At 45.1% G+C, this 16435-nt stretch overlaps 1 protein-coding gene across 3 annotated transcripts in view; it reads left to right on the top strand.

Annotated features, from left to right (window-relative positions):
* Positions 1 to 16435, top strand: part of LOC144761612 (potassium/sodium hyperpolarization-activated cyclic nucleotide-gated channel 2-like) — a 2245815-nt gene that overhangs the window by 1457868 nt on the left and 771512 nt on the right. For all 3 annotated transcript variants that reach the window (XR_013595811.1, XM_078646916.1, XM_078646915.1), the window contains exon 7: positions 4545 to 4672. Coding sequence is in view for 2 of the 3 variants with exons in the window: in XM_078646916.1 (XP_078503042.1) it covers positions 4545 to 4672 (128 nt within the window). In the remaining variant the exon portion in view is untranslated. The remainder of the gene's footprint in view (positions 1 to 4544; positions 4673 to 16435) is intronic.

The following is a 16435-nucleotide window of genomic DNA, read 5'->3' on the forward strand; positions in this document are numbered from 1 at the left end:
AAAGCTGAAAAACCGAAGCAGCCAGGGAAGATAAGACTCTGTATCGGCATGCACATGCCAAATCAAGCAATAAAAAAGGGAAAGACACCTAACACCAATGTTCGATGACATCCTGGCTGATCTCAACAGCTCACTGTTGTTTTCTAAGCTGGATCTCAGTGCTGGTTACCACCAGCTGAAGTTGGCAGAAAAAAACAGATACTTTACAACATTTTCAACCCATCTGGGGCTACGCCGCTACAAAAGGTTGTACTTCGGGATCTCCTCAGCAGCTGAGATATTCCAAAATGCAGTCAGAGAGGTGCTGTTGGGACTTCAGGGAGTCCTCAACGTCAGTGACGATATACTCATACATTTGGCAACTCTAGAGGACCATCATCATCACCTCCGGGCCACTCTCCAACGCCTAGTCGATCATGGAGTAATCCTTCACCGGGACAAATGTCAGTTTTTCCAAAAGTCCATTGAGTTCTTTGGCTACGTGTTCAGTCAAGATGGAGTGCAGGTAGATTTAAGAAAATCACAAGCTATTCAACACACCACAGCATCGGACGTTCGGAGCTTCATGGGAATGTCCACTTACTGTGGACGGTTTATACCAAATCTCACCACGGTTGCCGAACCTCTAAGAGCCCTAACCAAGAAAGATGCCATCTGGAATTGGAAACGAGAAGAAGAGGAAGCATTCCAAAGGGTAAAGTCGACCCTGTTGAGAAAAACCACTATGGCCTACTTCGACATCATCCAACGTATGGAGGTAATAGTGGACGCCACCTGGTAGGGTTGGGAGCACTCCTCGCCCCAGAGACAGAGCCAGGGAAGTGGGCACCACTAGCATTCGCGAGTAAGGCACTCACACCAACGGAAGCCCATTACTTGCAAATCGAACAAGAAGCGCTAACTATTAAATGGGCTTGTAACCATTTTCACCTCTATGTCAGCGGGCATCCCTTCAAGGTCGTGACCGACCACCAACCACTGCTCCCGTTATTTAGAGGCACTGCTCCGCACCCACCTCCCGGAATCGAAAGATGGCGATACAACTGCAGCATTACCAGATGGAGCTAGAATACAGACCCGTAGCTAAAAACCAGGCCGATTTCCTGTCACGGCATCTACCGGACCTACTACCAGGAGACACTGAACAGGAACAACGTAACAAAGAGTATGTACACATGCTATCGCAATGGGCCTGTCCGGAAGCCCTCACCATGGAAGAAATAAAAGCAGAGACAGACGACGCAGTACTTCAGAAAGTCCTAGAAGTCCTACACAGAGGGTCGTGGGAAGGCTTCCTCCAAAACATCAACGGATGGAACGAACTGGACCGGACCCGGCTGGGGAAAATCTGGAAAGTCCATGATGAACTAAGCACGACCGATAGGGTATTGGTGCTAAGAGGGTCACCGATTGTTATCCCAGTAGGTCTCCAGGAACAAGCGACAGTTCTAGCGCATGAAGGCCATCAAGGGAAAGTGAGGATGAAGTCACGGATGAGAGAGAAGGTGTGGTTCCCGGGCCTAGAAGCGGCCGTAGACACCGTTGTCAGGAACTGTCGTGCCTGCCTGCCAACTCACCAGCAGCCCAGAAGCGCTGGTGCCGATGAACACTGAAGAGCCTGCACCCTCTCCGTGGTTGTGGGTGAACTTAGACTTTGGGAGTTTTCCTGACGGAAGGGTGACCACCATCCTGGTCGACAGTTACACTAAGTACCCTATTGTCAAAATCATACCATCCACAACCTTCAATCATCTGCAGCCAGTATTAGAGAGGACATTTGCCCTTTTCAGACTGCCACAAGTCGTCAAAACTGACAACGGATCACCGTTCCAAGGAGGAGAATTCAAGGAGCTACTCACACAGTTGGAAGTCAAACACCACCGCATCACCCTTCAATGGCCGCAAGCTAATGGCGAAGCAGAACGCTTCATGCGGACATTAAATAAGATCCTGAGGATAGCAGTAGCAGAACAGTCCAATCCGGAAGTAGCACTTCAACAGCTTCTAAGAGAATATCACAGTACACCACACTGCACTACCCAGCGGTCGTCGTGGGCGCTAATGCTGGCTGGCCCCCAGAGGGACACTATCCCAGTGGCAGATAACTGGGTGCCTGAACCATACAATCTGGTCGCCACGCAAGCTCGACGAACAGTGACCAATGACAAAGCTAGCAACCGAAGAAGAGCAAGGCCCAGAGTCATAGCCCCAGGTTGCACCGTCCTAGTATGGCACCGTCGCAGTGGAGGGAAATTCTGCACAATGTATGAACCAGGACTGTGGACAGTTCTAAAGTTCAACGGGACTGCCCTCACAGCCAAGAAAGGAGGGGAGGCCAACACCCACAACATATCTTGGTTCAAAAGAGTTCAACCGGACGATACTGAGCCCTCGTATTCCAAACCGCTGACCAACGAAGAAATCCCAAGTGGAGGTTCATCGCCATGCTCAGCTGTCACTACGGCCAGAGAGTACCGAGCTCCTGCTCCAGCCGCGATTGCTGACCAATGTAACAACACTGAGACTCCAGGGGCAGTCAGCCCAATAACAAATCAACAAGACGCACAGCACAGATACAATTTGAGACCAAATCCCAGACCGAGACTGGCAGATTTTTCATGTTAATCAGTTATTAATAATTTTGAACACCAACTTGGGATGGGATGTAACAGTCTAGTTGTCCCCGAAGTCCAGAACCTTTAGCCCGGAAGGGCATACACACATTGTAGCACTCTCTGGCCAGGCGTGGCCAGAGAGCTTAAATAAACAGGCGGAGGTCGCTCGGGACTTCCGACCCACACCACTAACTAAGTGTAAGCATTGTTCATTGTGTGGTCGTGTGGTTGGTGCAAGGCCGTAAAGTTCGGCCACTTTACACATAGGGCCACTGGTGTTATGGAATTATGTGGTTCTGTGGCAATGGTGTTTTCCTCATAATTATTGATTTTCTGCATTGGCCACATAACCCATCTTCTGCACAATCTGCAGGTTTTAACAAAAAAAAGAAATTCTAGCTCCAGTGGATGAAAAGTTACTAAAAATGCTGCAGCATGTCATGCCATGCTGTCAGTGGGAGGTCCTTTACAAAGGTTGACTGGTCACCTTTCCGTTACTTGAAGCTGTATTTGGAAGTGGTACTAATGAAGTGAAACTTTTGACCAGACAGTGCTAATGTGTAACAATGTCAAAATATTGAAGTAATGCTAACAACATGTGCCACATTATGCCACATAAAGTGTGTGTTCTTGCCGCATAATTTAGTCAACCTTGTCGATACATTGGATTGTCCCTGCCAGATAACTCCAGTGGCCCTGCCTGTACCCGAATGAGATTGTCACATAGTTCACTTTACACAATTCTCTCACTTTGCAGTCCGAGAAAGCAAAGTAGATAACACCTCCACATTAAAGAATAAGTAACAGCATAAAATGTAACAAGTTAAAAAACACATTTTATTGCTCATTCACCTTCTGAACTCCAGCATGTTTTTCCGATTAGACTCTATGCATTGAAATGTGAATGCAGTTTATTTCGATAAAGCGAGTTTTCGTTAAAAACTGTGCCACCTGCCATACTCATTTAAGGGGGCCAAAGATTAATGTATCAAAATTCCCCCAGTGGCTACGGCCCTGGTTTTGTAAAAAACGAATAAACAAATGTTAACTAAAAAATAAAGAAAAAGGGAAGATTTAAAAAAAAAAAGTAAATATTACATGCCAACTGGTTTTGCCAGGCAGATGCGGTACATACGCTTTGTATTTGTACTCAAATGAAGCTTCCGAGGAGGACTTTAGTTAAAATAATGCTATTACGAATATAGGGAGATTTGACAATGAATAATACAAATTGATACACATATTCTGATATTAGGATTGGATTTTACTTGAAGTTTTTTTTGCATTTTTAAAGCCAAAGTGAAGACTGTATTACTTTCTTAGGATGTGTGATGAAAACTCAATTACTTATTATAAATACGTTGGTATTTAAAAATGTACTTGATAATGACTCCAGAGTTCGTTTGTGAAGACTGTTATTTTTGATGGCCGCTAACCTTATTTAATGGAGGAGGCAAACTAAAAAATATTGAAGGCTACATGAGAAAAAAAAACCTTATTAAAAAAGGATTGGCTCAAACTTTTCATAAATGTTATTAATGACATGGAGTTGTGACAAGATGCTATCAAATATTCGGAAATGTGTTCAGTATGCTAGGGATGCAGTAGGGTAGAAGACTGCTGCAAATGTAATAATGTTAACTAATCTTTTCTCATAGCAGCATATACGAAAAACTTTTTTGAATCACTAACACATGGTAGTAGTCTCAATATTTTGGAAGTTGAAAAGAGCCGAAGGAAACACGGCACCAGAGATACCACAAAATATCCTTTCGTATTAAATGTGTATGCTTCTATTTACAAGTCATTTTCATTAGCAAATAGTAATATTTTAATCATGCCTAAGGAGACATTTTTTCTAGTATATACATGTATTGTTTTGCATATCACTGAGTTTGCATTTAATACTTGTGTTATTATTTCTATCAGGAGTCCAAGAACTTTGGTTAACATCCGTGAGCATGTTGACTTTGACGGCTTTGTATATCTCAATAATATCCAGAATAACAGCCGTGGCATTTGGATCCTATGGATGCACACGTATGTATAAAGCAAGGGTAAGTATACCTAGTACTATTGTTTTTTACTCATGACTATAAAAAATGTCAGGCTTTGGGCATGTGTGGCACAACAAATATTCAAAGATGGAATCAGTGTTTATGTGTGTGTGCGGGTGTATGAAACCAAGGCCATAAAAGCATCATCAGAATACAGTACCGTGGTGCAGGCAAAACACAAAGTTTATTATAGGAGTAAGCAACATACAACAAAATGAAATAAAAACATATTGCTTTCTCAAGGATCTTGGTTAAGGCCCTCATTCTGAATTTTGTGGTTAAGCTGTTACTTATATTTATGGGATTATCCATGGTAAAATTATACAACCGGGTCACAAGTATGTGGGAAGTCTTTGCTAACTTTGCATGCTGTAAAACCCTTGATTCTTGATTCACAAGCATCATTGTGAATGGCTGCATCGACAAAACTGCTCCAAAAAGACTATCCCGTTAAAAAGAAGGTGGTAAATGTGTGCAATCCGTGTATGTGCAAACTCTATAAAAAGTACCAGTGAGTCCAACTAAGCACTCAGGCGAATAGTTGCAGGCTTAGGCAACACTTAAAAACACTCACAAGCACCAGCCTGGACACAGCAATTACTGGAAGTTTCATTTTATTTCACTTTGTAAGGTTCCACTACTAATGCAAAATATCATGATGCTGAATGCAGACAATCAAGCTGCACAGATAGGAAAAGGCAATATAATTCCTTAAACTTTTCATAGAATGGGGCGATAGGTGGGCCACGGCAAAATGGCCACACAGTAGTGCTACACTGCCTGCCGACTTGCAAATTTGCCTAATCTCCTGCCATCCCAATTGACCTATATGTATGAATCTGATGCTATTGCACCTAGGCAATCAGAGTGAGCTGTGTGGTGCTTTGAAAACAGTGGTCGAAGTGGGGGAAAGAAAGTAGGGGAACTCTGGGCGGAGGATCAGGGGGCGGGAATAACCAGCGGATTGAGTCAGTGGGCGGAGTCAGAGGTAGGGTGACCAACCGTCCGTAAATTTCACGGACAGTCCGTAATTTCCGCCGTCTGTCCGTTGTCCGTGAAGGATTCTTTAACGGACGCCATTTGTCCGTAATTTTAACCGGGCACAGCTTCCACCCACCTCCCTTCTTGACTCTGATGCTGTACCAACGCTCAGATACCCAGCAGCATTGGAGAGGCACAGCGGGATGGCATAACTCACACCTCCAGCCCTTGATGAGCTGTTAAGAGGTGCTTGAAGGTGACTGAGAGGGGGGGACTGCAGCTTCAGGAGCAGGGGCATCTATTCAGATGCAAACAGCCCTGAATGGTCATGTCTCTGCAATTTACAGGGGCCTCACACATTCCCCTCAGCCCAGGGCCCCAAACATCCTAGAATCGGCCCTGATTACACCGATACAGTACTTTGTTTAAATTGTAAGCAATCCTCGGTTCTTCAAACATGCAGTCTATAATGTAATAAAATATAGAAATGGCACAATCGCACCCACACTGATGAACAAAGTATGGAGGACAATCAGTCAAATCAGTTCTCTTGGAGTATCTCCTTTACGTACTGTACATCAGTGTGGGGGAAACTAACATTTTGGACAGAGAGCCTGTCTTCTCGTTGTCTAGCCCAGGAGGGGGTGAGGAGCCCTACCCCACCCTGGAAGAGACCAAGATGATACTAGAATACTGCATGCCCACCCCTGTGCCCACCCTGGTGGATCATGTTCCTCCCCCTGTGATGGCTCCTGCCCCCGCCCCAGTGATGGCTCCTGCACCCCCCGTCCTGTGATGGCTCCGCCCCCCCAGTGATGGCTCCTGCCCCCCCCCATTGATGGCTCCTGTCCCCCCCTCCTGTGATGGCTCCTGTCCCCTCTCCTGTGATGGCTCCTGTCCCCCCCTCCTGTGATGGCTCCTGTCCTCCCATGTGCTGGATCCTGTTGCCCCCCCCCCGCCTGTGATGGCTCCTGTCCCCCCCCCCCCCCCGTGGGAGATCCTGTCTCCGCCCTGGGTTGCTTCTGTCCCATTCCTGGAATAGACCCTGCAGCGAGAATGAAGTTCTTGATGGGCCTCTTCTCAAAAAGGCTCAGCTCAAAATTATTATGCAAAGGTGGGCGAGTGAGTGAGTAAGTGAAGTGATGGGTGGATGGCTGGCTGGATGAATTAGTGAAAGGGTGAATGGATGAATGAAATATTGAATAGATGGATAATGAGAGAGGATGGATGGATTGATCAGTGAGTGGAAGGATGGAAGTGGGAAAAGGTAAATAGCTGGATGTATGGGTGGAAGGGTATCTGGACGGGTAAAAGGGTGGATGGATGAATGAAAGGATGGATGAGTGAAAATGTGGATGATGAGTGAAATGATGGAGGGATTGCTGAATTGATAAGTGCAAGGGTGAATGGATGGGCAGATGAGCGAAAGGGTGGATGTAAGGATGGATGAGTGAGTGAAAGGGAGGGTAGATGGACAAAAAGATGAATAGATGAGTGAAGGAGCGAAAGGATAAATGGATGAAAGGATGGATGAGTGATAGGGTCAATGGATGGATTCATGAGTGGATGAGTAGATGGATGGGTGGGTGGATGGAAGAAAGGATTACTAAGTGAAAGGGTTGATGGAGAGAGAAAGGGAGGATGGATGAATGACTGAAAGGGAGGATGGGTGGAAGGATGAGTGACTGGGGGGATGGATGAGTAAGTGAAAGAATGGCTGGATGGGTGAAAGAGTACATGGTTGGATGGATGAGTGAATGGATGGATGGGAAGAAGAGTAGGTGGATGTGTGTACAGATGGATAGGGTGAAAGGGTGGATGGATGGATAATGGATGGATGAAGGGATGGATGAGTGAAATAATAGATGGAAGGATACATGATAGATAGGTTTGCAAATGGTTGAATATGTTTGGATATGGCTGGGCTTACTTATATACTATTGCGCGACCTCTGGTGTGTCTGTAAAACGTATCCAATTGTCCTGAAGTTTTGTCCTGAATTTTGACCCTTTGTCCTGAATTTTTACACTCACTGTCCTGAATTTGCACCAATGCCAGTTGGTCACCCTAGTCAGAGGTGTGGCTAGAAAGAGCAAAGCATACCAATTTTTTGTATGTTTGGTATTTCACTGACCAGTTACAGCTTATAACGTTATTTAATGACACCAATAGATACACGTTTATTCGAGGTTTATTAAATGAGTTATTGACATTAAAATAAATTTACAATGTGGAATATTTTTTCAATCACAGAATGTCCAAATGCACTTATAAGTGGAATCATAAGCCATTTATCTCTGAGTCATGCAGTTTCTTTCATCAGCACTTCTTCTCCCTTTTTCAAACTATTTCTGAACATAAAATTTGTTTTTCAATTATATGACCGGAGACCCCACGTTTTGGGGAGCACTATCAATTACATCATTATGTGCCCCACGGTCAATGCAAAATTGTAGTCCTATATTTTTTATGTGCTTCATGCAACATGTCATGAAGCCAGCATTAGATGCCTCTTAGTTTCCTGTTATTGTATCTAGACATAGCACTCAAAAGTGAATATATACACCTAAAACAACGCAGACATGTTGGCTTTGCGGATGAATTAAGCAGTGTCAGATGAATGAGATACAACTATTATATTAGTAGTTTGTGTAATTACTACGCAAGGTAGTTAGCAATGAGAATTGCAAATGTATCAACTTTGAAATTATTAGTGTGGAAAGCTGGCTCTGTATATACTATACCAAAGTAAGGTGTAGTGTACACAGAGTCCAGTGAATCCCAAAAGGCTTACAAAGGTAAAAGTAGATAATATCTTACTTCTATTTGTGGTAGTGAGGGCAAGCAGTACTGCTTTATCAGAGGGTAGTGGTGAGCATGTATTGTACACACTCAGGCAAGAAATGATAGCACACACTCAAAGAATGAACTCAGACCAATAGTTTGTATACAAACACTTCTTTAACTGTAGTTTATTTTTAGAAACAAGCAGGACTTGGTAATGGTAAGTAAAATTGTGATTTCACATACAGGTTGAAATAAATATGCAAGCTGAATGAATTTGACTTCGTTACAGGTTGGTACAATGCTTAAAAACAGTTGTACCTACTTTTAGATTACTTTTTAGGTTACTTTTTCTTCTCTGTGTGACATGCCTAGATATCACAATAGGACATTTCCTAGCAAAGGTAAGTAACACACTTAAAAAACTACATTAAAAACACAGTTACTTAGGTTTTCCATACAAACACAACTCAACACAGAGAAAAACAGTCTATGCAATCCTATGGAGGAACATGTGGTTATCGGTTTGCAGGTAAGTAATTGGTCTTGAGGGTTGAGTTTCAGGGGTTAGAACAAGGAATCCCCCATGGTCAAGGATGAACTCAAAAAGCACCCTCAGCGGCACAAGGGCAGCCGGGTGCAGAGTGATGACGCCAATGTTAGCCTATGGGGCTTGGTGGGCCTTCGGTTGGTGGCTGCTCACGGGCAGGCTACTTGGTCTTGGGAGCTAAGCTTCTAGGGTTAATGTCTGGGCATAGGGGATCCCAGGTCAGCACTAAGTCCACAACACGAGCGGTGCTGTGGTGGCCGAGTGCAGAGTGCTTAGGAGGGGTCGGGAGCCCAATGCAATCCTATGGAGATTACTGGTTTTGTGGTTTAGCTGCAGGATTGGTCCAAGAAGTCTTCCAGGAGGAACCAACAGCTGGGCAGCTAAGTTTGAGGGCTCGGAGACATAGGTGCACCTTAGGTCCTCTTCTCCAGGGTGCAGGGTGGCTAGATGCAGGGGTGCCTTTTGAGGTCAGATTTCACCTTGCCGGGCCACTCAAGGTTGGGGGGTCTCCGTATGGGGAGTCCTGGAGGGGTCAACCCATGGAGGACTTGAACTCTGGAGCACTGGGGGACCTCGCTGGGACTGGTGTGTCATTTGGACTCAGGCCACAGGCGACGGGTGGAGTGTTGGTTCCAGGCATCGCGTTTCTTTCTTCAGCAGGCTCAGAGTCTTTCTTTGGAGATTCTTTTGAACAGAGTTGCTGTTCACAGGATATCCTTTCTTGAAGGCAGTCAGTCCTCCCAGGGGTTCTGGAGGTCGCTGGCTGCAGGACAAGATGACTTCCGGTGCAGGACCTCTGGAAACTACAGACGTGCTGGTAGGGCTGGGGCCAATTCAGCTCTCCTCTGTAGTCTCCTCTGCATCTTCTTTCGTCCTTCTTTTTCATAGGTTTTGGGAATCTCTCTTCTGGGTCCAGGGCAGCCCCCGAATCAAATATTTAGATGGTGTTTTAGGGGTCTTGGATTAGTAACCACTGGGCTACGGACCTTAGGGTGATTGCAGCCTTGGTGTGCTCACCCCACGTTGGGTAGTGGGCACAATCCCTAACCCTGATTGGAGAGTGCCTGCCTTCTGCAAGATGGCAGGCACTCAAAAGGGGGCTTCACCTCGCCTCCCCCACCTGAGGGGTGGGGTTGGCAGACGTAGGCACACCTTCTAGGCTGTCCTTATTTTGCACGACTGTCTTTCCGGTGAAAAGGATATGATGCAGGTAGGGGTCCTTTTCCTGATAGCAGGAGAGGCTGGGGGTGACGTTGCAAAGGCGGCAAGGCATTTGAAGCTCCCCTGCCACAGAAGGCTCTTCCAGACCTGGGGGAGATGTGAACACCTCCGCCCAGGAATGGCTTTGTTTCTGGCATCAGAGAGCGAAGGCTACATCCAACTTTATTTTTTTCGGTGACACTATAGTATGTTGGCGATGCTGATAAGCAGCGCATAAAACAAATCACAAACCTACGAGGTCTCAAAGGCAATACCCATTATTTATTTATTTTATTTATTTATTCAACTTGTTAAGCGCAATTGTCACCTTGCAGGTAACCTGGCGCTGAGATGTTGAAGATTAGGGTGAAACGGGCCGGGGGTGCTGTCTAGATCTTAGGGAAACAGCCAGGTTTTAACATGTCTTCTAAACGGGAGAAGTTCTCTAATTTGTCTAATTTCCCAGGGAAGTTTGTTCCACAATCTGGCTGCTGCCACTCCAAAGCATCTACCTCCTGACCTGACTTTCTTAAAGCTTGGCACCTTCACTAGTCTGCCTAAATGATCAAATAACGGTCCTCTAAGGGATTCAACACTGTTGTTCAAGGAGCAATATTAAATGTGTATCAGAGCCTTTACCCCAGTATCTATTAAAAAGCTAAACCATAGACATCATGAAAACAGAGTCTATGTGACGATATTTTAATTATAATTTTTCGCTTTATTCGATACATTGAGAAATATTCCCCATTCTAAGATGGCGCACCATTGGTGAAAACCGAGTGGCCGTCATCTATTTTCATACTTCCGTCCACAGCTGAATCAGATTTTGCTGCTATGCCTTTAAATAGGCGTCGCCTTTCTAGACAATGACTATGACACATTTCCCGCATCATTTCCGGACCGGGACGCCATCTGTTGCAGCCGGGAAGCATCTCTACCCATAAAGCTTCCGGGTAAGTTATATGCTCGCGCACTCGTCCCACCCCTTGGCTCCAAAAGTAGTTATCTCGCTATGAGACTTACTCTGTCTCTCCTTTGCAGGGATTCTCCCTGACAAAAAGGACCCCTAATTTGTGAGAGGATCTGAGAAACTCCCGCGCCGACCACTTGCATCTTCCGACCAGACGCGACCCTTACGAACCGGTATACTGCTTTTATCAGGTAAGACGGCCGACCTGATTTATCATATCGCTAGTGATCCCTAAAACCTCCCCCATGTTCAGAAGTTGGTAGACGGAACGAAGTATCGAGTTACTGCTGGATTATACCTTTGTACAAGTAGTCTAGTCCTTACCGTCGTAATACCTAGACCCTTACTTACGGCATATACTGATTGCCCACTATCTTTCTGTTCCAGAGTGTCACCCCTCTAAGTCCAAACCTGGATTTTAAGATCTACAACTTCATTGGTGAATGCCCTCCGAGCTACCAGAAGGTAGGGGACATGTTATAGTTTTAGAAACCTAGGTTCACAATCTAGAGCATGTTATGCCGCCGGTTTCTTGTCCATGAGTTATTTAATTGGATTATGGACGCCCCCTTACTAACAGGGCCTGAGGATAAATTACCTCCGTACTTCTTCTTATTTTTAAACCACCATGAGGACGGAACAGAATTCACGATGCGATAATCGTAATCAATCCATATATGAGATCAGCTAAATAGGAAGCCCTATGTAACATCTGTACTAGTAACAAGCGTTATAATATCCCTTATTCTTTCTTACCAGAAAGGAAAATAGGAATCTTTTACCAACTGAGTGGAAACTTTTGTTCCGTCATCCTTCAACCACCCTTGAGAAATGTGCAATTTCTGAATTTCTGAATTCAACTGTGATTTTCTTAACTTCAGGTAATGCCCTATCCAGTGGATTTCCATCTTTCTCCCCTATAGTGAAACCTAGGTAATACCATAATCTTCCCATCTATGTTTTGTTGCTAACTTAAAGCTAATAATTTGGTATCAGCGTGAAATAGATGCTCTCAGTACCTTTATTGTAATCTTTACAATGAAAATATGTATCGCCCCCCAACTGGATTCTTTAGGCTGTCATAAATAATACTCTGGTCAGCCTTAATCCTATACAGATGTTAGTAAAGAATTTATAAGGTGTTTAATGAATGAAAGGAAAGAATGCAATTGAAATAAATATGTGAATGTTGGGAATATAGAACCTTGATTCCTTTGTCCACACCTGGGTCCTCATCCTTGTGTTGACCCCTACTCCCCTATCATGGGGAGACATATCCTGGGAGCTATTACATGATATCAGAGCCATGACACCTAATTATTGATAGTTTATCATGATTATAAACTTAGTGTATGTTGAATAATACTGTAGGTAATATCATTGAAACCGTATAGTCATTTAATACCAGCCACTGTGTTTTATTTTCAGCATGTCTGTTCCCCTCCTTGGTGGTATCTTCTTGCCCTGACGAAGGTGCTTGTACACCGAAACGCGCGTTGGCGTTACCTTATAGAACGACATCATTTGAACCCTTGAGGACAACTTCTTTCCAACTAATCTGCCATTAGTTCTGCACCAACGTCCATGCAACTATAAGTCCATTCATTAGTTGCAGGCAATGTCATACCTACTCATCTGAATTGTGGTGAATGTTTGTGAGTGTGACTGATCCCCCTAAAGTATGAATGTTTGGTCATTCTCTAGAATCCCCCAGGAGTGTGTGGAACATTGATCAACATGAATTTACTGTGTTGTTTTTAATGTGATATGAAAAATCCATATATGTACATCAACTACATTTTTCTTTTTCTTTTTATATAAAAATATATCAGATTGTATAAAAAACAATACATTTATATTTTCGTAAAAAATTATGGACTGAAACATAGTTGTTGGATGTTTTCTGGCTCTGATACACATTTAATATTGCTCCTTGATCATTTGATCATTTAGGCAGGGTTTTGCTTTTTCTATTTGTATTGTTCTAATCCCCTTCTTTCCTGCCTACATCATTTATCATATTGGGGAACCCCCTTCTATTGTGCATTACCTTCACCAGTCTGGCCGAGGATGAGCGAAGCAGTCTCGATGGAGTGTACCAGTTAATTTTTTTTCGCAGGATCAGGTGTCCACACCCATGAAGGGCTATAAAAACCAGACAGAGCGATTTAAAGTGCACTCACCGTCTCATGGGGAGCCAATGGAGTCTGGCTACGGCCGGAGAGGCAGATGACCTTCTAGACAGACCTAACAGCAGCTTTGCAGCCGCTGATTGAATCCTATATAGCCTATCCAGGAGAAAATTAGGGAAGTCTAGGAGGAGGGCATTACAATAGTCAAGCCTACTGAAAATTGTGCACCTCGCCACTGTGGTACGCGCCTGACAAGGTAGAAGAGGAAAAATGTTACGAAGGGACCTAATGATAGCGAAACAGATGGCTGTAGTATTTGTAACCTGGGCTTACAGGGAAAGCTTGCAGTCAAACATAATACCCAGGTTAAAAGCATTTTTTATTGGCTGCACAGTGTTAGAAAAACCTGGAGGCCAAAAGTTGTAAGGAAGAGGGCGGGGGATATTTTTTCGCCGAACACACAATAACCTCAATCTTGCCTTCGTTTAATTGAAGGGAGTTGGCCCGAAGCCATCGAGCCGTATCCTGCAGGCAGTCATGGAAGACCTCTACAGACGTTGTACCCTCTGCCTCAAAGAAGAGGATCATCTGTGTGTCATCGGCGTAATTCACCGTGTCTATGTCGTAAGATTTTATGACCGCAATCAGAGGTTTTAAGTAAATGTTAAAAAGAATGGGGCTGATTGCCGATCCTTGAGGCACGCCAAACTGCACATTAGAAAAAGCGGATTGAAAGGGAGGGAGGGATACTGCCTGCTGTCTGTCGTGCAGGAAGGAGTGAAACCAGCGTAAAGCACAGCCTCTCACTCCAGCCTCGCTAAGTCTCTCCAGCAGAGTCCCATGATCTACCGTATCGAAGGCGGCAGACAGGTCAAGCAGAATCAGTGCAACTGCCTGACCCCTGTCTGTTCGCCTTCGAAGCTCATCCATGACGGTCACCAGGGCCGTCTCCATCCCATGTGCCAGCCAGAAGCCGAACTGGATCTCTTCCAGCCAGTTGTGTTGTTCAAGGTGCTCGGAGAGTGCAATGGCAACAGCACGTTCCACAATTTTTGATGGAAAGGGCAAAAGGGAGATAGGCCTGTAATTTTAGAGCATTACGGATCAAGAGACGGCTTCTTCAATAACGGGGATATTAATGCTTGTTTCCATTGACTGGGCACTATTCCACTCACCAGCAACTGATTGCAAATCAGCCGAAGGATAAGGAGGAGATCCTCCTCATACTCCTTCCAGATCTTATGTGGCACTGGATCCAAGATGGAACCGGATGTAATGCCATGTGCCATGCAATTAAAATCCTCCGTTGAGAGTGGTCTAAACTCGGATAGAATTTCAGAGTCTTGCCACCCTAGGCCATTATCCATACCCTTCAACTCCTCCCCAGTAGGGACTCCTGGGTGCTTGGCCTTAAGTCCAGGGTACCCGGTGGCCGGCTAATCACCCGCAAGGTCATTAATCATCAGTTGGATCTTTTCTTGAAAGAAATTAGCCAACTTTTCGCAGAGATCTTGAGAGGGGACTATCTCATTCTTGGAAGAGTCAGGGCTGGTAAGACTGTTCAAGATATTAAAAATACTCCTAGCACTATTTGATGCATTGCAGATGATGGAGGTGAAGTAGTCAGCTCTAGTCTTTTTTATCGCAAGTTTATACTCCTCAATTTTATGTTTCCACAGCATCTTATCTGTCTCCTTATAGCTGTGCCTCCATCTCCTCTCTGTCTGTTTACATCCCAGTTTGTAGTCTTTCAACAAGGCATTAAACCATGGGGCAGACACTTTCCCTTTACCTCTATGCTTTTTAAGTGGGGTGCAGGTGTCCAGGGTTGATGTAATCTTTAGACACAGTGAGGCATAATTCTCCTCAACAGTATTGTCGGGAGAAAAACTTTCCATGATTTTAAACACCGGCCCATCACTCCTCATGTGTGCGAGCACCTTCCAATTTCTGCTAATATATTCCGTCATAGGGCGCCGGACTGGGTTTGAAAAGACTTAACTTTAACACACAATTTCACCAGGAAACGATCCGTCCAATCCATAGGAAGGATCCCACCCATCCGAAGAAGGCAGGGTTCGGAGATCACTAGATCAAGAAGATGACCGGCTTTGTGTGTAGCCTCAGAGACCTGCTGGTAAAGACCAAGACCTTCACAAGAATGAAGCAGATTAAAAAGACCAGGGTCAAGGGAGCCATTAAACCACAGGTTAAAGTCCGCCAAGATGATCAATTTATGGTGGGTGGCCACCAGGTTGGTGAAGGAATCAAGCAATTGATGTTGCTGCTGGACACTAAAGGCCCCAGGAGGCCTGTAGCATAAAATCCCTGTGCAAACCAGACCCAGTTAATTTTTTATAGTCACACCAAGTAATGCTAAACCTGTAATCACATCTATATTAAAATTTACAATCTTCCAGGAGTCTCTGTAGATGACTCCAACTCCACCCCCCCTTCCATGAGACCTGGGTTGATGATGAATCTTGTACCCCGGTGGACATGCCCACCCCAAGTCGACCTCACAGTCGGGGCTAGTCCACGCTTCGGTCACAAATAATACATCAAGCTTGTGAAGTTGTAAGTTGCCGAGACTGAAAGATCAAGGGTACCTTTGTCAGCATAAGAGTCACCAATTTGAAGGAGGCGCTCCCTGGAGTATTTTAAAGGGCCCGGCACCACCATGGAGGCACCACTGAAGGGCAAACGGGCAGCATGGCTGGCGCTGAGCGCTACCTTAGCACGGACGGGCGCAGACGGGCTTGCCTTTGGCACACCCGCTGCGCGCGTCCGCAACGCGCTTGCGCCATCCCGGGTTAAGTAGCCCTGAGCGAGCGAGTGGCTGCAAGTGACTACAACCACTAGAGCGTCGCCCCCACTACCACCAAGATGGCAGATCCGCTCGCACGGACGGACCCCGCCAACCTGTGAATTTAGTGGCAGAGACACCGCCCCTGTCCCCTCAGCAGTGCAGGATATCGCTAATAGCTCTCAAGGTAAGTTTAAAACATAGAAGTAACACTCTGTTAAAAAAATAATGATTTTAAAAATCGGGCAGTAAAAGAGCGTGTGACCGCACTGGCAGGTCCCTGCCAGGCACACACCACTACCTTCAGCCGCTATGTAGTGCTGCTCGATCGCGCCAT

Source organism: Lissotriton helveticus, chromosome 6 (genome assembly GCF_964261635.1).
Source record: "Lissotriton helveticus chromosome 6, aLisHel1.1, whole genome shotgun sequence".
In the NCBI taxonomy this organism is placed as follows: domain Eukaryota; kingdom Metazoa; phylum Chordata; class Amphibia; order Caudata; family Salamandridae; genus Lissotriton; species Lissotriton helveticus.